Source organism: Pristiophorus japonicus, chromosome 1 (assembly GCF_044704955.1).
Source record: "Pristiophorus japonicus isolate sPriJap1 chromosome 1, sPriJap1.hap1, whole genome shotgun sequence".
Lineage (NCBI taxonomy): Eukaryota > Metazoa > Chordata > Chondrichthyes > Pristiophoridae > Pristiophorus > Pristiophorus japonicus.
The window spans coordinates 541,142,041-541,164,446 of NC_091977.1; the positions used below are offsets into that span (position 1 = coordinate 541,142,041).

The window sequence follows — 22,406 nt, forward strand, 5'->3', positions numbered from 1 at the left end:
GCAAGTGAAGATTTTTGTAGAACTGAAAAAACCTGTTCTACACATTAAAAAATCAGGCGCAGGTTACAAATTAGGCGTCCAGAACGAGGTGGTGGGGGGAGGGGTGGGGGAAGGGAAGTCATTAAATTCTATAATAAATCTTTATTTATACTTCTACAAATATTATACAAATAAATCCAACCTGAATAAACATTTATAAGCAAAGAAAAGATTAAATAAACCATCTTCCTACCTGTGTGAAAGTGCTTCAGGCAGGCCTTTCGGGACCGAAGGCTGAACGGGCCGGCCCGAGACTTCGGGCAGGGCCCGTCCCCAGCACCAGATTTACAGGTAGGTGGCATTGGGTTGGGTCGGGTCGGGGAGGTTCGGTTCGGGTCGGGGGGGGGGAAAAGAGAGGGAGAGAGAGGGGGGGAGGGGAGAGAGAGGGGGAGGGGGGGAGGGAGAGAGAGGGGGAGGGGGGGAGGGAGAGAGAGGGGGAGGGGGGAGGGAGAGAGAGGGAGGGAGAGAGGGAGGGAGAGAGAGGGGGAGGGGGGGAGGGAGAGAGAGGGGGAGGGGGGGAGGGAGAGAGAGGGGGAGGGGGGGAGGGAGAGAGAGGGGGAGGGGGGAGGGAGAGAGAGGAGGGAGAGAGGGAGGGGGGGGGAGGGAGAGAGAGGGGGAGGGGGGAAGGGAGAGAGAGGGGGAGGGGGGAGGAGAGAGAGGGGGAGGGGGGGAGGGAGAGAGAGGGGGAGGGGGGAGGGAGAGAGAGGGAGGGAGAGAGGGAGGGAGAGAGAGGGGGAGGGGGGAGGGGAGGGAGAGAGAGGGGGAGGGGGGGAGGTCAGGTCGGATCCAGTCCGGGAGCGGGAGTCGGGTCGGGTCGGGTCCAGTGGGGGGGGGTTCGGGTCGGGTCGGGTCCAGTTCCAGTGGGGGGGGGGGGGGGGTCGGGTCGGGGGGCGGGAGCGCGGGTCGGGTCGGGTCGGGTCGGGTCGGGTCCAGTCGGGGAGGCGGGGAGCGGGAACAGGAGTGCGGGTCGGGTCGGGTCGGGTCCAGTCGGGGAGGGGGGCGGAGTGGGAACAGGAGCTTGGGTCGGGTCCAGTCGGTGGGGGGGGGGGGGCGGAGTGGGAACAGGAGCTCGGGTCGGGTCCAGTCGGGGGGGGAGGGGCGGAGCGGGAACAGGAGCTCGGGTCGGGTCGGGTCCAGTCGGGGTGGGGGGGCGGGGGGAAGCGGGTGTCGGGTCTGGTCCGGAGGCGGAGGGGGGGGGGGTTGGTGGGGAGCGGGTGTCGGGTCTGGTCGGGCGGGAAGCAGGAGCTGGCCTTGGGAGGAGCCTCATTCACGCAGTGAGGCCATTGGGCCAGGGCTAGGGGCTGCGTGCTTCGGGCCCCTCCCACACAGTTCGGCGCCTGGAGCTACTGCACATGCGTGCCCACTGTAGCACATGTGCAGAGGTCCCGGCACTGTTTTCAGCGCAGGGACCTGGCTCCGCCCCCCACAGCTCGTGCTGCGCTGCGCCGAGGGCCAGAGGACCTGCAGGGAGCTGGAGAATACCGAGGATTTTTTTAGGCGCACTTTGTGGCGCGAAAAACGGGCGTCCAGGTCGGGACTGCGCCGTTCTAGGCACGTGTGGAAACTTGGGCCCTATAATCTTAGAATAAGGGTCTACCCATTTAAAACTGAGATGAGGAGGAATTTCTTCTCAGAAGGTTATGAATCTGTGGAATTCGCTGCCTCAGAGAGCTGTGGAAGCTGGGACATTGAATAAATTTAAGACAGAGATAGACAGTTTCTTAACCAATAAGGGGATAAGGGGTTATGGGGAGCGGGCAGGGAAGTGGACCTGAGTCCATGATCAGATCAGCCATAAGCATATTAAATGGCAAAGCAGGCTTGAGGGGCTGTATGGCCTACTCCTGCTCTTATTTCTTATGTTCTTATGTTCTTATGAAATCTACAGAATTTTTCTATTTGTGTTTTGCTTACTTTTTCCCTGCTTGTTCTGGATTGGCTGCATAAGTGCAGGGATCAGTCACTTGTAACTGCAGAATCGGAGCTTCGTAATAATCACTGGGCAGCATGACAAGATAATCCTAGTGTGAGATTTAAAAATACATTGATGCATTAGACAATCAACTGGAAGACTGAACCTGACTAGAAAGTTAACTTTCATCCCAACCAAAGTTCAATCCATTTTAAAAGTTGCAGACTAGAGTTCTACCATGCTATAATATAATATATCGTTGCCTTCTTCTCACCAGTAGCACGCCTTCTGCCTCAATGTTGACAGTCCAAGTCCCGGGTGTGAGGGGGAAAGGGTCACCATAGTTATTCCTCGAGACCGTAACAAAAGATGGTTCTGTACTACGAGCAAAGATAATCTCTTTCGCCTGGGGCGACACTAGGAACAAGGTGAAAAACTGAATCACACATAAATTGTGCATTACAGACAGCAGTCGAAACGAACATGGACACAGAATTAGAGCTGAAATATCTTAACAGTGAAATATATTTACAAATTAATTTGATAATGGTTTCTTTAAAAAATGTCATATCATTTAAAATATTTCTGATTTTCTTTCAGTAAACAAAATGTCGGAATAGAATCGTACAGCACGGGAGAAGGCCATTCGGCCCATCATGCCTGTGCCGGCTCTTTGAAAGAGCGATCAGATTAGTCCTGCTCTTTCCCCACAGCCCTAAAAATGTTTCCTTTTCAAGTATTTATCCAACTCCCTTTTGTAAGTTTCTAGTGAATCTGCCTCCACCACCCTTTCAGGCAGTGTGTTCCAGATCGTAACAACTTGCTGTGTAAAAATCTTCCTCACCTCCCCTGCTGGTTCTTTTTACAATTACCTTAAATCTGTATCCTCTGGTTACTGACCCTCCTGCCCCTGGAAACAACCTCTCCCTATCTACTCCATCAAAGCACCCTCATCATTTTGAATACCTCTATTAAATCTCCCTGTAACCTTCTTTGTTCTAAGGAGAACAATCCCAGCTTCTCCAGACTCGCTACTTGACTGAAGTCCCTCATCCCCGGGTATCATTCTCGTAAATATCATCTGCACCTTCACTAAGGCCTTGACATCCTCCCTAAAGTCTGGTGCCCAGAATTGGACACAATACTCCAGCTGGGGCCTAACTAGTTGTTTATAAAGGTTTAGAATAACTTCCTTGCTTTTGTGCTCTACGCCTCTATTAATAAAGCCAAGGATCCCATATATTTTAATAACAGCCTTGTCAACTTGTCCTGCTACCTTCAAAGATTTGTGTATGTGAACCACCAGGTCTCTCTGTTCTTGCTTGTAAACGTCACCATTTAATTTATATTGCATTATACTTCATTTTCTAAATAACTGAAGCGCAACTGCAGAGTTCTTAGAATCTCATGATTATGTGATTTGCTGAAAGAGTGATTGAGGCATTGGGTAGGCATATATCAAAATAAATAAATATATTATGGCCCAATTCAGCTGTAGCATTCCAACGGTGGTTGTATGAAACCACGTGATCCAGCGACTACTCAAATCTGCTGTTCGAAAAATTTATATTGGGGCTTCTTGAATTAGATACACCTATCAGAGACTAATACAATGAAGAACAACGTTCAATCTATTGGCAAGTTTGATTATTTAAAGAAACATACAACATTTACAATATTATACAATACTCCCAAACCCGTGACCTCTACCACCTAGAAGGACAAGAGCAGCAGGCGCATGGGAACACCACCACCTCCACGTTCCCCTCCAAGTCACACACCATCCTGACTTGGAAATATATCGGCCGTTCCTTCATCGTCGCTGGGTCACAATCCTGGAACTCCCTCCCTAACAGCACTGTGGGAGCACCTTCACCACACGGACTGCAGCGGTTCAAGAAGGCGGCTCACCACCACCTTCTCAAGGGGCAATTAGGGATGGGCAATAAATGCCAGCCTTGCCAGCGACGCCCACATCCCATGAATGAATAAGTAAACAAAAAGTAAAAAAATGTTAGCATACAGATCTTGATCAACTTTATTGGGACATGACAGAAAACAACTATTAATTTAAATGTCTATCCGAGCCAATTAGAAAATAGGAATTAGAATGCACGATAATATTGAAGAATTTACACTTGTTTTACACTGGCTTTTATGTTGCAGCATAGGCAAACGAGCCCCGCAGGAAAGTTAGGCAGAAGTTCCTGTCAGCAAAGATCAATGTAAATTTCAAGGTAATAGTGCAATCTGGGAAATTCTGAGTCAATAAGGTTGTTACCCGAGGTTGGAAGCTGCTTGTACAGTTACTGCTCGAGTACAACTGCAGCCACTCCAAGGCAGGGGCTCAAGTCACCATAGGTTATGTTACTCGAGCTGCCAACCCTCCAGGATTGTCCTGGAGTCTCCAGGTATTAAAGATTCATCTACAGGCGGCTCACCACCACCTTCTCAAGGGCAATCGGGGTGGGCAATAAATGCTGGCTTTGTCAGTAACACCCACATCCCGGAACAAATTTTTAAAAAAGGTGAGACCGAGTGAGACAGTGAGAGAAAGTGAGAGAGAGAGACAGAGTGAGAGAGAGAGAGACAGAGAGAGAAAGAGAAATGGAGAGAGAGAGAGAGAGAGACAGAGTGAGAGAGACAGTGAGAGATAGTGAGAGAGAGAGACAGAGTGAGAGAGAGACAGAGTGAGTCAGAGAGAGACAGAAATGGAGAGCGAAAGAGACAGAGTGAGAGCGCCAGTGAGAGAGAGAAGAGAGAGCGAGACAGAGTGAGAGACAAAGGGAAAGAGACAGAGTGAGAGATAGAGAGAGAGACAGATTGAGAGACAGAGAGAGAGACAGAGTGAGAGACAAAGGGAGAGACAAAGGGAGAGAGACAGATTGACAGACAGAGAGAGGGACAGAGAGAAAGAGACAGACACAGGCAGACAAAGGGACAGACAGAGAAAGAGACAGAGAGAGACAAAGGCCGAAATTGTCTTTACCTTGGTGGGTCTAGTGCGGGTGGTGTCCATAGCTGGTTGCGACCCTGCTACTGGGTCCATCCCACTGTTGAAAATGAACTTACCTTCATGGGGCCTATTAAGCCCGCCCAGCGCGTTACCCGATCTAATTAGATGGAACGGATCTGGTGATGTCATTCACGGCGTGTTTTCAGCCAGGATCTTTAAAGGGACCATGGCTACATTACATTTGAAGTTTAATTTAACAAAGTGGTTGTTGAATCTTTATTCTACAATACTATAATAAGTTATATATGAGTGACAAAGAAATATTTAAATAAAACTATTATGTAATATGAAGCCATATACAAATACGACCGGGGACATAACTTTTAAAAGTACATTAATTGGGAAGTTATTGGTGCTTTAGTCACAAATCTATAGACTTTTGCATCCGTAACTGGTACAAATAAAAGGTGTGTGAGTATAGGTAATATATAAAATTAGGCAAATTTTAAATATAATTGGAAAGGGGTTGATTTATAATCTTATGCAAGTTCAGCGGAAGAGCTGTGGAATCCCTGACAAACAGGGTAAGTGGTGCTTACATTGTGTTTCTGTGATTTCTGCAGCTCTTTCATTGAAGTTAACAATGGACAAGTGAGAGAATCTCTGCAAAAATTTACACCCTAAAGTCTCAGACTGAAAAATTTAATTAGTTATATTTAAGGACTGAAGGCAAATTAAGCCAGCGGAATGAGTGATGAGAATGAAATTGTTACGGTTGATGACTTCATTTAATGTGTAACTGGACAATCACAGTGTATTGTGGGAAAAACCTCACCAGAAACACAAAAATGTATTTCAATGGTCATTTTTTATAGTGCAGTTCAATTCACGGCAACTATTGTTGAGTTGGAAAGCAACAGCCGAGAATGGCCAGTGAAAAATGTATTTCCCTCACCATCCAGGGGTAGGAGGGGAGCGTTCAGCACGCACATCACTTCAGGAATTTCTGAATTAACATTTACCAGTAGCTTTTCAAGTAGAACAGAATCTCCAGCAACCTGTTAGCTGATGTAATCGACATGTTTTTATTTTGGTTTGTTTTCCATGCTGTCAAGTAATCAGCTGGAGCAATGGCCACGGATCTCCCGCCTCAGATTGACTGACGTGGTTCCCAAGCTGCGTGAATCCCGTGGCCATGCAGGGAAATTTAAAACGTAAGTGAAAAAAGATTTAAGTGCCTGGAAACTACCTGTTAATGATCTCAATTGAGTCCCCCGCCGCTGCTGATCAGTTCAGCTCCGTGATGACAGGCGCGCCTGGGGGAGAAAGGCACCTGGGGGGGGGGGGGTGGGGGGGAGCCAGACAACAGTAGGTTCCTGACCCGTTATCAAAAGTTACAATTTTCCCACCTGACCCGCCACCGATCATGCCAGTTACAACCCGGAATATTCAGCCCAAAGATACAGAGAGGGACAAAGAGAGACCGAGAGAGCAAGAGAGACCGAGAGGGAGAGAGACCGAGAGAGCTTGTGCTTTTTTTTAAATAAATTTCTCTGAACACTTTTGTTTATTAATTATAAAAATATTGGAGATGGGAGTAAAGGCTGTTTGACTGCCAGTCATGAATCATCTAATCGAGTAATGTCAGACGACCAATGGCGAGAGCGTGGGGAGGGGGTGGGCAGTTGGAAACAGAAGGTCATGTGACAAAACCTCTAGGAACATGTCCAAATAGAGTTGGCAACCCATGGTATTCATGCAAATGCAGCACTCAGTGTATTAGGCAAAATCCAAAAGGATTTAAAAGATACTTTCAATACTTACTGTAAAATGGCAATCAATCTGTTTGATGAATGTGATGAACCCTCTACACTGCTTAGTCTTACCTGTGCTTTGTTGAGCTTGATAAACTGTTACACGGCCGTACACAGTAGTGAATCCCAGGTTAATATATCTCAAGGCGATGCGGAACAAATTGAGGTTTCTATTCTCCACATGCACTGTTACCCTCACGTTATTCTGTAAAAGTGAAGTTAATGAACACATGACTGGTGGGGTGATCTAGAAGCAGAGTTAGCAGCAGTGCTAGTGCTAGTTGAGGGAGCTCATGCAGAATGAAGACCAGCCAGTTAGAGGGAGATCGTTCAAAGTCAAAGGTAGTCACCTTAATAAGGGTCGGAGGTTGGTATGTTAAGAGTAGGGAAAGATGGTGGACAAACTAGGTGCAGAAATGAAAGCCACTTACAGTCACAGCAAGAATCAACATTTACTTCCTCAGTGATTGAGATCCTTCCTCTAACAGGCTTTGGGGTACGGTTCTTGTAACGGAAGATTATGCGAAACAGATTAGGAGAAGTCACAGTGATAGACATGACCACCTCTGGCTGGGAAGAAAAAAGCATTCAAAGGAGAATAAGGGAAAACCTGAATTCTACCAACAGCAGAAGAATCACCCTAACTAGCACTCGCACACCACAAAGCTAGCAATGGCGTAGTCTGATCCGTTAACCCCAACCTCAGCAAGTCATGGCCATAAAGATTCAAAAAATACATAACATGCTCAATTCAGAACCTCAATTACAATATTGCAGAGGATTACACCAAGTTACAAGATAACTTTCAATTGGTGAGCTCTTTATCGTGTGAAAAGTTGCATTCTCAGAATATACCAGGGAATATATATATTATTTATACGGTTCATAACTGCATTCTCAAGAAGTCTGACTGTGAATATCTAATATAGAGTATAGAAAGGTTATTCTAGTACTAAACCACCATGAGAAAGCATGGAATATGACCCACAAAATAATGCTGGCAAAATCCCGTAAGGGTTCTCCCTCTGGGCTAAAAGATTTAAATTACGAGGATAGGTTGCATAGACTAGGCTTGTATTCTCCTGAGTATAGAAGATTAAGAACTGATACTAATTGAGGTGAATAAGATGAGTAAAGGAGTTGATAGAGTAGACAGAGATTTCTCTGGTGGGGCAGTGCAGAACAAGGAGGCATAACCAACGTTCCCTCTTAATTTCTTTTGGGTGTGTGGCCCATTCACAGTTTCCTCTGCGAATCTTAACAATGAAAAACCTGTCCTGGGTTGTGCAGGACTGGCAGAGATCTGTGTAGCCGTGCAGCTTATAGGGAACGTTGGCCATAACTTTAACCTTAGAGCCAGGCCATTCAGGGATGATGTCAGGAAACAGTTCTACGCACAAAGGTTAGTGGAAATCTGGAACTCTCTCCCCCAAAATCAATTGAAAATTTCAAATCTGAGATTGATACAGATTTTTGTTAGGCGAGGGTATTAAAGGTTACGGAACCAAAGCGGATAGATGGAGTTAAGATACAAGTCAGCCGTGATCTAAATGGCGGAACAGGCTCGAGGGGCTGAACGGCCCACTACTGTTCCTATGTCCTGGTCCTTGCATGCCGTAACTTTGAAGGATTAGCTACGAAAAGCTGAAGAAAATGGCATTAAGGAGTTGGGAGATCTCGCATTGAAATTCTCCCCAAATAATGTCTATTCGTAGAGCAACTTTCCAGCAATAATTTTCCCCTAATGACAATGGTTCACCCGGGAGGGGGCCTCACATTGGCAAAGGGTAAACCAAGCTTGCTGAGAAAGAGCGGTAGTCTGTCCACCACAGGCAGAAAGGCTACTTGCTGTGTCTGAGAACAAGTAGAGTGACATAGCCAAGTCATCAGAAGACAATCATAATATCTTAACAAAGGGTTCCTACAAATGAAATCATAAAACATTATGGGCTAAAAATTCACAACGGTATTTTTTCCGCCAAAATTACTGTTTTTGCTTCGCTACCGTTGGTAGGCCGGATATTCAGCCTTTTATTTGCACAGTGGTAAAAATCGGCCTTGCATGAGGATTCGAGGTGCAAACAGCGAATTTCGGCAACCGTAGTCTAGGGCCGGTAGCGCTGCGAGAGAGGCCTTGGGAAGGGGGAAAAAACAACAAAAAAACTGGAAAAAAACATTCACGAAACCCTTACCTACTAAATCGCTGAAAAAGAATTAAAAAATAAAAATGAACTTACCTTTTTTGCAGGACTTCATACTTACCGCCGCTGGCAGGGCTGCTATGCGGGTTTTTCCCTGTCGGTATTCTGGCGCAGAATACGGGTGCGGAAAGAGCCACATTTCGGGCGAAAACGCTATTTTGGGTCTTGCACGGTGGCGCTCCTCTCCCCAGCGGTACATGGAAAGCACTGCCGCAAGAAGGTGCCCGAAGTTCCCGCCGACTGGTTTTTCGCCAATTATGGGGAAATATCACCAAAAACCCGGTTGCAAAGTCAGCGAATTTCTAGCTATATAATAATTTTTTAAAACTGCCCACCTGGGAAGAGGGAAAATATCTGTACTTACCCCGCTTTCCCAGGGCCCTTTCCCCAGATTCCCCTTTCCCCAGAACCCCCTTTCCCAGGGCCCTTTCCCTAGGCCCTTTCCCCAGAACCCCTTTTCCCCAGGCCCTTTCCCCAGACCCCCCTTTCCCTAGACCCCCCTTTCCCAGACCCCCCTTTCCCCAAACCCTTTCCCCAGGCCCTTTCCCCAGACCTCCCTTTCCCTAGACCCCCCTTTCCCAGACCCCCCTTTCCCCAAACCCTTTCCCCAGGCCCTTTCCCCAGACTCCCCTTTCCCCAGACCCCCCTTTCCCAAGACTCCCCTTTCCCAGACCTCCCCCTTTCCCCAGGCCCTTTCCCCAGACCCCCCTTTCCCAGGGCCCTTTCCGCAGACCTCCCTTTCCCTAGACCCCCCTTTCCCCAGACCCCCCTTTCTCCAGATGACCCTTTCTCCAGACGACCCTTTCTCCAGACGACCCTTTCCACAGACCCACCTTTCCCCAGAACCCCCTTTCCCTAGATCCCCCTTTCCCCAGACCCCCCCTTTCCCCAGATCCCCCTTTCCCCAGACCCCCCTTTCCCCAGATCCCCCTTTTCCCAGACCCTTTCTGATTTTGAAGGAAAGAGGAAACAAGGGCTAGAAAGTAGTCAACAAGGAGGTCTGGCTTTCCTAAATGGTATATACTTCAATGCAAGAGTACAGCAAATAAGGCAGATGAGCTGAGAACACAGGTAGACACTTGGGAGTATGATATTTGTCATGTATTCAACCAGCAATGTAACCCATGTATAAACTGACCTAAGTTGTACACTGTGAGAACAATGACCAAGGGTCAGTTACAGCCGGTAGCTTATGCCTCCAGAAGTCTGTCCCAGGTAGAAAGGGGCTATGGGATGGTAGAAAAGGAGGCGCTCGCATGTGTATATCCAGTAAAGAAAATGCACCAATACCTGTTTGGCAGGAAATTTGAGCTGGATACAAATCATAAACCCCTAACGTCCCTTTTGGCTGACAACAAGGCCATAAATGCAAACGCATCGGCCCGCATACAGAGGTGGGCACTCACATTAGCCGCCTATGACTACACAATTCAGCACAGACCGGGCACTGAAAACTGCGCCGATGCACTCAGCAGGCTCCCACTAGTCACCACTGAGGGGGCTACCGAGCATGCTGCTAAGATGGTCATGGCTGTTGAAGCTTTCGGAAGTGAAGGCTCACCCGTGACAGCCCGTCAGATTAAAGTCTGGACAAATAGAGACCCGCTATTGTCTCTAGTCAAGAAATGTGTCCTGAATGCGGACTGAGCAGCTACGTACAGGGCATGCCATGAGGAATTTAAACCATTTCACAGGCGCAGGGATGTACTCTCGATTCAGGCTGATTGCCTACTGTGGGGAAACCGCGTAGTCATGCCCCAGATGGGCAGAGAGATGTTCATCAGAGAACTCCACAATGGGCACCCGGGCATTGTCATAATGAAGGCAATTGCCAGGTCACACGTTTGGTGGCCAGGGATAGACGCAGATCTGGAACTTTGTGTTCACAGGTGCAACACGTGTGCCCAGCTGGGCAATGCGCCCAGGGAAGCCCCCCTTAGCCCCTGGCCATGGCCCGCAAAGCCTTGGTCACGCATCCATGTGGACTACGCAGGTCCTTTCATGGGAAAAATGTTTTTGGTTGTAGTAGACCCTACTCCAAATGGATCGAGTGTGACATTTTAAATTCAAGCACATCCTCTGCCACGGTAGAAAGTCTATGGGCAATGTTCACCGCCCATGGTCTACCGGACATTTGGTCAGCGACAATGGCCCGTGCTTCACAAGCACTGAATTCCAGGACTTCATGGCAGGCAATGGAATTAACCATGTTAGAACGGCACCGTTCAAGCCGGCCTCAAACGGCCAGGCAGAACGAGCAGTGCAGATAATCAAACAGGGGATGCTCAGAATCCAAGGGAGTTCCCTACAAAGCCGCTTATTACGCCTCCTGTTGGCCTACAGATCCCGACCACACTCGCTCACAGGTGTTCCACCCGCAGAGCTGCTAATGAAAAGGACGCTCAAAACCAGGTTATCCCTTATACACCCCACCATGAAAGAAATTGTCGAGAGCAGGCGCCAGTCACAATATGACTACCATGACAGGAATGCGAGGGCGCGATGTATTGATGTAAATGACCCTGTTTTTGTCCTCAACTACGCTGCAGGGCCCAAATGGCTCGCAGGCACTGTGGTTGCCAAAGAGGGAAATAGGATTCTGGTAGGTAAACTTACCAATGGACAAATCTGCTGCAAACACGTGGATCAAACAAAAAGGAGGTTCAGCATCCCCATAGAAGAAGCAGAAGAAGAACACAATATAGAGTTCACTCCTCCACAGGTGACCGAAGGGAGGAGAGCCCGGTCACTGTGGGCAATCTGGATAGGCCTGAGGCACCGCTAGGTGGCCACTAGGTGGTGAACTTGTGGAAGACACGCCTAACCTGGACTTTCAGATATAAAAGGGGAAGCTCCACCCACTTCCTGCACTTGAGTGCTAAGGAATAAAGGACAGGTCACAGACTGACCTCTCAAGCATGGGCCTCGTGTGCATTCATACTGTATAGTAAGGACATATCAATATTATAGCTATTAGAGAGACATGGCTAAAAGAGGGGCAGGTGTGGCAGCTCAACATTCCTGGTTACAGGATTTTCAGACGGGATAGAGAGGGGGGTAAAAAGGGAGGGGGGTGTCATGGTATTGTTTAAAGAAACTATTACAACTGTGAGGAGGGATGATATGTTAAAGGACATCAAACGAGGACAAACGAGTCGAACTGAAAAACAAAAAAAGTGGCGATCACACTGCTGGGAGTGTACTATAGACCCCCAAACAGTGAGAGGGAGATTGAAGGGCAAATATGTAGGCAAATTTCTGAGAAGTGCAAAAACTATAGGGCAATAATAGTAGGGGATTTCAACTATCCTAATATTAACTGGGACAAAATTAGAGTGAAGGGTATAGAGGGTGCGGAATTCCTAAAATGCATTCAAGAGAACTTTTTTAACCTGTATGTAGCAAGCCCAACATGGGAGGGAGGGGTTTTGGATTTAGTTTTAGGGAATTAAGCTGGGCAGATGGAAGAGGTATCAGTACGAGAGCATTTAGGTGCTAGTGACCATCATTCAGTTAGATTTAAGGTAGTTATGGAAAAAGACAAGGATAGACCAGGAATAAAAGTTCTAAATTGGGGAAAAGCCAACTTTGCTAAGCTGAGAAGTGATTTGGCCATAGTGGACTGGAAACAGCTACTTGAAGGTAAATCTGTGTCAGACCAGTGGGAGGCATTAAAGGAGGAGATCCGGAGGGTTCAGGCCAAACATGTGCCCTTAAAGAAAAAGGGTGGGACTAACAAATCAAGAGCCCCCTGGATGTCAAGGGACATACAGGGTAGGATAAAGAAAAAAAAGGAGGTTTAAGACAGATACCGAGGGCTAAATACTGCAGAATCTCTAGAGGAGTATAGAGTCCAGGTGTGAAATTAAAAAGGATATTTGGAAAGCAAAGAAAGAGCAAGAAAAATTCTTGGCAAATAAAATCAAGGAAAATCAAAGATGTTTTATAAATATATTAAGAGCAAGAGGAGAACTAAAGAAAGGTTAGGGCCTATGAGAGACCATGAGGGTGATCTGTGGGTGGAGGCGGCAGATGTGGGTATGGTTCTTATTGTCTGTTTTCACAAAGGAAAGGGGCGATGCAGACACTAATATCGAGGAGGTGAAATATTAGATGAAATAAACATAGTGAGAGAGGAGGTATTAAGGGGTTTAGCAGCTTTGAAAGTGGATAGGTCCCTAGACTCGGATAAAATGTATCCCAGGCTGTTAAGCGAAGCAAAAGAGGAAATAGCAGAGGCTTTGACGATCATTTTCCAATCCTCTCTGGCTTAAGGTGTGGTGCCAGAGGACTGGAGGACTGCTAATGTGATACCTTTGTTGAAGAAGAGAGAAAGGAATAGACCGAGTAATTACAGGCCAGTCAGTCTAACCTCAGCGGTGGGAAAATTATTGGAAAAAATCCTGACGGACAGGATAAATCTTCACTTAGAAAGACACGGATTCATCAAGGACAGTCAGCACGGATTTGTTAAGAGAAGGTCATGTTTGACTAACTTGATTGAATTTTTCGAGGAGGTAACCAGGAGGGTCGATGAGGGTAGTGCGTATGATGTAGTGTATTTGGATTTTAGCAAAGCTTTTGATAAGGTCCCACATGGCAGACTGGTCACAAAAGTAAAAGCCCATGGGATCCAGGGCAAAGTGGCAAGTTGGATCCAAAATTGGCTCAGAGGCAGGAAGCAAAGGGTAATGGTTGATGGATGTTTTTGTGACTGGAAGGATGTTTCCAGTGGGGTTCCACAGGGCTCAGTACTAGGTCCCTTGCTTTTTGTGGTATATATCAATGATCTAGACTTGAATATAGGCAGTATGATTAAGAAGTTTGCAGGTGATACTAAAATAGGCCTTGTGGTTGATAATGAAGAAGAAAGCTGCGGACTGCCGGAAGATATCAATGAACTGGTCAGGTGGGCAGAGCAGTGGCAAATGGAATTTAATCCACAGAAGTGTGAGGTAATGCATTTGGGGAGGGCTAACAAGGAAAGGGAATACACATTAAATGGTAGGATACTGAGAAGTGTAGAGGAACAAAGCGACCTTGGAGTGCATGTCCACAGATCTCTGAAAGTAGCAGGCCAGGTAGATAAGGTGGTTAAGAAGGCAGATGGAATGTTTGCCTTTAATTAGCCGAGGCATAGAATACAAGAGCCGGGGGGGGGGGGGGTTATGCTTGAACTGTATAAAACACTGGTTAAACCACAGCTGGAGTACTGCGTGCAGTTCTGGTCACCACATTACAGGAAGGACATGATTGGAGAGGGTACAGAGGAGATTTACGAGGATGTTGCCGGGAGTGGAGAATCTAAGCTATGAGGACAGATTAGATAGGCTGGGTTTGTTTTCATTGGAACAGAGGAGGCTGAGGGGAGACCTCAATGAAGTGTCTAAAATTATGAAGGGCCTAGATATAGTGGATAGAAAGGGCCTATTTCCCTTAGCAGAGGGGTCAACAACTAGGGGCATAAATTATAAATGTAAAGTAATTGGTAGAAGGTTTAGAGGGGATTTGAGGGGAAATTTCTTCATGCAGAGGGTTGTGGGAGTCTGGAACTCACTGCCTGAAAGGGTGGTAGAGGCAGAAACCCTCACCACATTTAAAAAGAACTTGGATGTGCACCTGAAGTGCCGTAACCTACAGGGCTACGGACCGAGAGCTGGAAAGTGGGATTAGATTGGATAGCCTCTTGCTGGCCGGTGCCGACACGATGGGACGAAATGGCCTCCTTCTGTGCTGTTAACTTCTATGGTTCTATGATTTCCACAGACCCACTTTTCCCCAGACGTCCCTTTCCCCAGACGTCCCTTTCCGCAGAACCCCTTTCCCTGACCCCCCTTTCCCCAGACCCCTAATTCCCCAGGCCCCCCTTTCCCCAGACACCCTCTTAGCCCAGACGTCCCTTTCCCCAGACCCTTTCCCCAGACCCTTTCCCCAGACCCCCCTTAACCAGACTCCTCTTTCCCCAGACCCTTTCCCCAGACCCCCCCCTTTCCGCAGACCCTTTCCCCAGACCCCCCTGAACCAGACTCCTCTTTCCCCAGACCCCCCTTAACCAGACTCATCTTTCTCCAGACCCCCCTTTCCCCAGACCCCCCCTTTCCCCAGACCCCTATTTCCCCAGACCCCCCTTTTAACAGACCCTTTCCCAAGACCCCCTTTTCCCAGGCTCCCCTTTTCACAGACCCCTTCCCCAGACCCCTCTTTCCCCAGACCCCCATTTCCCCAGACCCCTCTTTCCCCAGACCCCCCTTTCCCCAGCCCCTCTTTCCCCAGACCCCCATTTCCCCAGACCCCTCTTTCCCCAGACCCCCCTTTCCCCAGACCCCCCTTTCCCAGACCCATTCCCCAGACTCCCCTTTCCCAGACCCTTTCCCCAGACCCCCCTTTCCTCAGACCCCCCTTTTCCAGACCCCCCTTTCCCAGACCCATTCTCCAGACCCTCCTTTCCCCAGACCCCACTTTCCCAGACCTCCCTTTCCCCAGACCCTCCTTTCCCCAAACCCACCTTTCCCCAGACCCCCCTTTCCCCAGACCCATTCCCCAGACCCCCCTTTCCCAGACCCTTTCCCCAGACCCCCCTTTCCTCAGACCACCCTTTCCCAGACCCTTTCCCCAGACCCCACTTTCCCAGACCCATTCCCCAGACCTCCCTTTCCCCAGACCCCCCTTTCCCCAGACCCCCCTTTCCCCAGACCCCCCTTTCCCCAGACCCCACCCTTTCCCCAGACCCCCCTTTCCCCAGACCCATTCCCCAGACCTCCCTTTCCCCAGACCCCGCTTTCCCCAGACCCCGCTTTCCCCAGACCTCCCTTTCCCCAGATCCCCCTTTCCCCAGACCCCCTTTTCCTCAGACCTCCCTTTCCCAGACCCCCCTTTCCCAGACCCATTCCCCAGACCCCCCCTTTCCCCAGACCCCCCTTTCTCCAGACCCATTCCCCAGACCCCGTTTTCCCCAGACCCCGCTTTCCCCAGACCTCCCTTTCCCCAGACCCCCCTTTCCCCAGACCCATTCCCCAGACCCCCCTTTCCCAGACCCATTCCCCAGACCCCCCTTTCCCTAGACCCCCCTTTCCCAGACCCATTCCCCAGACCCCGTTTTCCCCAGACCCCGCTTTCCCCAGACCCCGCTTTCCCCAGACCTCCCTTTCCCCAGACCCCCCTTTCCCCAGACCCATTCCCCAGACCCATTCCCCAGACCCCCCTTTCCCTAGACCCCCCTTTCCCAGACCCATTCCCCAGACCCATTCCCCAGACCTCCCTTTCCCTAGACCCCGCTTTCCCCAGACCCCCATTTCCCCAGACCCCCCCTTTCCACAGACCCCCCTTTCCCCAGGCCCCCCTATCCCCAGACCCCACTTTCCCCAGGCCCCCCTATCCCCAGACCCCCCTTTTCATAGACCCTTTCCCCAAACCCCCCTTTCACCAGAGTCTTGGATCACATACCTGCACTGTTGATAGCTGTGCGTAGCCTCTCCAGCTGAAGTTCAGGAACTCCTGTGGATCAAAACCAAAGCGAACGGCTCTTCCATTGGGCGTGATGCCATCTTCAATCTCATACTTCAAATGGTGAAGATCTGGGAAATAGTGGTCCCTCTGTGGCCTTCAAATACAGGTTAGATACTTGAGTCTCAGTGTAAATGACATTGTCATGCAAAGAGTACAATTTATTTAAAGTATTTTTCCATAAAGAAAGAACATGCATTTATATAGCGCCTTTCACAACCACAGGACATCTCAATGCACTTTACAGCCAATTAAGTACTTTTGAACTGTAGTCACTGTTGTAATGTGGGAAATGCTGCAGCCAACTTGTGCACAGCAAGCTCCCACAAACAGGATAGTGTTAAATCCAAGGAAGAGGCATATAAATTGGCCAGAAAAAGCAACAAACCTGAGGACTGGGAGAAATTTAGAATTCAGCAGAGGAGGACAAAGCGTTTAATTAAGAGAGGGAAAATAGAGTACGAGAGAAAGCTTGCCGGGAACATAAAAACTGACTGCAAAAGCGTCTATAGATATGTGAAGAGAAAAAGATTAGTGAAGACAAATGTAGGTCCCTTGCAGTCGGATTCAGGTGAATTTATAATGGGGAACAAAGAAATAGCGGACCAATTGAACAAATATTTTGGTTCTGTCTTCACGAAGGAAGACACAAATAACCTTCCGAAAGTACTAGGGGACCAAGGGTCTAGTGAGAAGGGGGAACTGAAGGATATCCTTATTAGGCAGGAAATTGTGTTATGGAAATTGATGGGATTGAAGGCCAATAAATTCCCGGGGCCTGATAGTCTGCATGCCAGAGTACTTAAGGAAGTGGCCCTAGAAATAGTGGATGCATTGGTGATCATTTCCCAACAGTCTATCGACTCTGGATCAGTTCCTATGGACTGGAGGGTAGCTAATGTAACACCACTTTTTAAAAAGGGAGGGAGAGGGAAAGCGGATAATTATAGACCGGTTAGCCTGACATCAGTAGTGGGGAAAATGTTGGAATCAATTATTAAGAATGAAATAGCAGCGCATTTGGAAAGCAGTGACAGGATCAGTCCAAGTCAGCATGGATTTATGAAAGGGAAATCATGCTTGACAAATCTTCTGGAATTTTTTCAGGATGTAACTAGTAGAGTGGACAAGGGAGAACCAGTGGATGTGGTGTATTTGGACTTTCAAAAGGCTTTTGACAAGGTCCCACACAAGAGATTGGTGTGCAAAATCAAAGCACATGGTATTGGGGGTAATATACTGACGTGAATAGAGAACTGGTTAGAAACATAGAAACATAGAAAATAGGTGCAGGAGTAGGCCATTCGGCCCTTCTAGTCTGCACCGCCATTCAATGAGTTCATGGCTGAACATTCAACTTCAGTACCCCATTCCTGCTTTCTCGCCATACCCCTTGATCCCCCGAGTAGTAAGGACCTCATCTAACTCCTTTTTGAATATATTTAGTGAATTGGCCTCAACAACTTTCTGTGGTAGAGAATTCCACAGGTTCACCACTCTCTGGGTGAAGAAGTTCCTCCGCATCTCGGTCCTAAATGGCTTACCCCTTATCCTTAGACTGTGACCTCTGGTTCTGGACTTCCCCAACATAAACGGGTCCTTTTCAGAATGGCAGGCAGTGACTGGTGGAGTGCCACAGGGCTCAGTGCTGGGACCCCACATCAATGATTTGGATGAAGGAATTGAGTGCAATATCTCCAAGTTTGTAGATGACACTAAACTGGGTGGCGGTGTGAGCTGTGAGGGGGACGCTAAGAGGCTGCAGGGTGACTTAGATAGGTTATGTGAGTGGGCAAATGCATGGCAGATGCAGTATAATGTGGATAAATGTGAGGTTATGCACTTTGGGGACAAAAACGTGAAGACAAAATATTATCTGAATGGTGGCAGATTAGGAAAAGGGGAGGTGCAACGAGACTTCGGTGTCATGGTTCATCAGTCATTGAAAGTTGGCATACAGGTGCAGCAGGCAGTAAAGAGGGCAAATGGTATGTTGGCCTTCATAGCTAGGGGATTTGAGTATAGGAACAGGGAGGTCTTACTACAGTTGTACAGGGCCTTGGTGAGGCCTCACCTGGAATATTGTGTTCAAATTTGGTCTCCTAATCTGAGGAAGGACGTTCTTGCTATTGAGGGAGTACAGCGAAGGTTCACCAGACTGATTCCCGGGATGGCCGGACTGACATATGAGGAGAGACTGGATCGACTGGGCCTTTTTACATTGGAGTTTAGAAGGATGAGAGGGGATCTCATAGAAACATGCAAGATTCTGACGAGACGGGACAGGTTAGATGCGGGTAGATTGTTCCCGATGTTGGGGAAGTCCAGAACCAGGGGACACAGTCTTAGGATAAGGGGTAGGCCATTTAGGACTGAGATGAGGAGAAACTTCTTCACTCAGAGAGTTGTTAACCTGTGGAATTCCCTGCCGCAGAGAGTTGTTGATGCCAGTTCATTGGATATAGTCAAGAGGGAGTTAGATGTGGCCCTTACGGCTAAAGGGATCAAGGGGTATGGAGAGAAAGCAGGAAAGGGGTACTGAGGGAATGATCAGCCATGATCTTATTGAATGGTGGTGCAGGCTCGATGGGCCAAATGGCCTACTCCTGCACCTATTTTCTATGTTTCTATGTTTCTAATGTGATAATGACCAGATAATCTGTTTTTGTTATGTAGATTGTGGGATAAATATTGGCCAGGGCACTGGGGATAACTTCCTTGCTCTTCTTCGAAATAGTGCCGTGTGATATTTTATGTCCACCTAAGAGAGCAGAGGGGCCTTGGTTTAACGTCTCATCCGAAAGACGGTACCTCCAACAGCGCAGCGCTCCCTCAGCACTGCACTTGGAGCGTTGGCCTAGATTTATGTGTTCAAGTCTTTGGAGTGGGACTTGAGCCCATAACCTTCTGACTCAGAGGCAAAGATGCTGCCCACTGAGCCACAGGTGACACTTTTAAAACATCAATTAAAATTTTAATTAATTGGATTCTATATTAGCTTGCACTGAGTGTATCACTATTGGGCACAGCTGTTGCACTCACTGGGGAGGATTTCTTTGCTGATAAAACTGATTAATTAGTATTACTGTTACAATATGGGGATGACAATTTTACTTTAACATTCAGAGATGCAGACTACTGAGTAAATACAATTGTTCCTGCCTGAAATAAATGGAGCGCTTAATACCCTGTAACTATCAACTTGGAAATTAATGTTAATTCAAATAGATAATGGTTATAGCTTTTTGGGCGATTTAAGTGACTGGCCATTTTAAACATCAATGCTTTAAGTGGTGGGGATTGTACAGGTTAAAATTCCCTTATCCAGAACCCTCAGGACCTGGTCTGTTCTGGATAAGGGATTTTTCCGGACGAGGGGTGGTCACGTTAAATTGGATGGTACAGGTACTGAGCAAGGGGGATATCGGGGCTGGCTGGCTTGGGGCTGGGAGTGCGGCAGAGAGATCATGGTGGGGGGGGGTGGGGACGGTGGATCGCGGGGTCAGACCAGCGATTGCGGGAGTCGGCAGCAAGGAAGGACTTCCATTTGTTCATGTCAGAGTTCTGCGCATGCGCCACCCGGTGGCCAGGAATGGTTTTGGACAAGGGGTGGTTCCGGATAAGGGAGTTCTGGATAAGGGAGGTTCAGCCTGTACAACATAGGGGGGAGTAATTTTCTGAGACAATGAGGAAACCCCACCTGCCACGAAGCACATGTTGGAAAATGGCAAGCAGCGAATAGGTGAGTCTCAGGGCTACCAGCATTCATGTAGCAAATCCCCTGGAGAAGCTCACGATTTATATATTTGGCGGTTGATAATAGGTAACAAAACCAACAACAACTTGTATTTATGCTGCGTCATTAACAGAGTAAAACGTCCCAAGATGCTTCACAGGAGCGTTATCAAACTAAATTTGGCACCGAGCCACATAAGGAGATATTAGAGTAGGTGAGGTAGGTTTTAAGCAGTGTTTTAAAGGAGGAAAGCGAGATGGAGAAGCAGAGAGGTTTAGGGAGAGAATTCCAGAAATTAGGGCCCAGGCAGCTGAAGACACGGCCACCAATGGTGGAGTGAAGCAAATCGGGGATGCTCAAGAGGCCAGAGTTGGAGGAGCGCAGAGATCTCGGGGGGTTGTGGTGCTGGAGGAGGTTACAGAGTTGAGGCCATGGAGGGATTTGAAAACAAGGATGAGGGTTTTTAAATCGAGGCATTGCTTAACTGGGAGCCAATGCAGGACAGCGAGCACAGAGGGTGAAGAGTGTGAGTTAGGACAGGAGTTTTGGATAACCTCAAGTTTATGGAGGGTGGAAGATGGGAGGCTTTGCGATATCTTCCTTTTAAACTCTCCCTTATATCTAACAGCAACGGTAGTTGAGTCTCCAGAGGAGGACTGAAAAAATTAAGGAGCACAAAAAAAAGGCTACATTTTCGATGTTTTATCCTGGGTTTTCAAACCCCACAGAGAACAGTGCATTGGTTTCTTACTGGTTGCAAGTGCGTCCCTCAACATTCGGTCGACAATGGCAGGTCCCTGACGACACACTGCAGGTCAGATTAACAGAGCCTCCGATGTTACAGTGGCAGCCTGTCAGTAGAATGAGAGGAAAGAGTAAGAAGTTATCATTTGAAGCGTCTTCAAATACTGCAAAATACTGCTGGGAATCTGAAATAAAAACAGAAAACGCTGGAAACACTCAGCAGGTCAGACAGTATCTGTGGAGAGAGAATCAGAAACAGCATTTCATCAGATGTAACAGCACTTGCTTAAAAAGGTGTTATTCCTCTAACACAGTAAGTTTGGATTAAAACCGGATGTTTGGGTGATGTGTAATGAGAAGGGACTAATTAGCAATCTTGTTGTGCGAGGCCCCTTGGGGATGAGTGACCATAATATGGTAAAATTCTTTATTAAGATGGAGAGTGACACAGTTAATTCAGAAACTAGGGTCCTGAACTTCAGGAAAGGTAACTTCGACGGTATGAGGCGTGAATTGGCGAGAATAGACTGGCAAATGATACTTAAAGGGTTGACGGTGGATAGGCAATGGCAAACATTTATAGATCACATGGATAAACTTCAACAATTGTACATCCCTGTCTGGAGTAAAGATAAAACAGGGAAGGTGGCTCAACCGTGGCTAACAAGGGAAATTAAGGATAGTGTTAAATCCAAGGAAGAGGCATATAAATTGGCCAGAAAAAGCAACAAACCTGAGGACTGGGAGAAATTTAGAATTCAGCAGAGGAGGACAAAGGGTTTAATTAGGAGGGGGAAAATAGAATACAAGAGGAAGCTTGCCGGGAACATAAAAACTGACTGCAAAAGCTTCTATAGATATGTGAAGAGAAAAAGATGAGTGAAAACAAACGTAGGTCCCTTGCAGTCGGACTCAACTAAATTTATAATGGGGAACAAAGAAATGGCAGACCAATTGAACAAATACTTTGGTTCTGTCTTCACGAAGGAAGACACAAATAACCTTCCGGATGTACTAAGGGACTGAGGGTCTAGTGAGAAGGAGGAACTGAAGGATATCCTTATTAGGCGGGAAATTGTGTTGGGGAAATTGATGGGATTGAAGGCCGATAAATCCCTGAGGCCTGATTGTCTGCATCCCAGAGTACTTAAGGAAGTGGCCCTAGAAATAGTGGATGCATTGGTGATCATTTTCCAACAGTTTATCGACTCTGGATCAGTTCCTATGGACTGGAGGGTAGCTAATGTAACACCACTTTTTAAAAAAGGAGGGAGAGAGAAAACGGGTAATTATAGACCAGTTAGCCTGACATCAGTAGTGGGGAAAATGTTGGAATCAATTATTAAGGATGAAATAGCAGCACATTTGGAAAGCAGTGACAGGATCGGTCCAAGTCAGCACGGATTTATGAAAGGGAAATCATGCTTGACAAATCTTTAGAATTTTTTCAGGATGTAACTAGTAGAGTGGACAAGGGAGAACCAGTGGATGTGGTGTATTT

The 22,406-nt window shown here is 47.6% G+C and overlaps 1 protein-coding gene across 1 annotated transcript in view; it reads right to left on the minus strand.

Moving 5' to 3' along the window:
- lama3 (laminin, alpha 3) overlaps window positions 1-22,406 on the minus strand; it is a 511,887-nt gene that overhangs the window by 227,137 nt on the left and 262,344 nt on the right. The window contains exons 23-27 of the mRNA XM_070889172.1: window positions 20,913-21,012; window positions 16,366-16,522; window positions 7,153-7,291; window positions 2,226-2,368; window positions 1,954-2,060 (exon numbers count right to left, since the gene is read on the minus strand). Coding sequence (XP_070745273.1) covers window positions 1,954-2,060; window positions 2,226-2,368; window positions 7,153-7,291; window positions 16,366-16,522; window positions 20,913-21,012 — 646 coding nt within the window. The remainder of the gene's footprint in view (window positions 1-1,953; window positions 2,061-2,225; window positions 2,369-7,152; window positions 7,292-16,365; window positions 16,523-20,912; window positions 21,013-22,406) is intronic.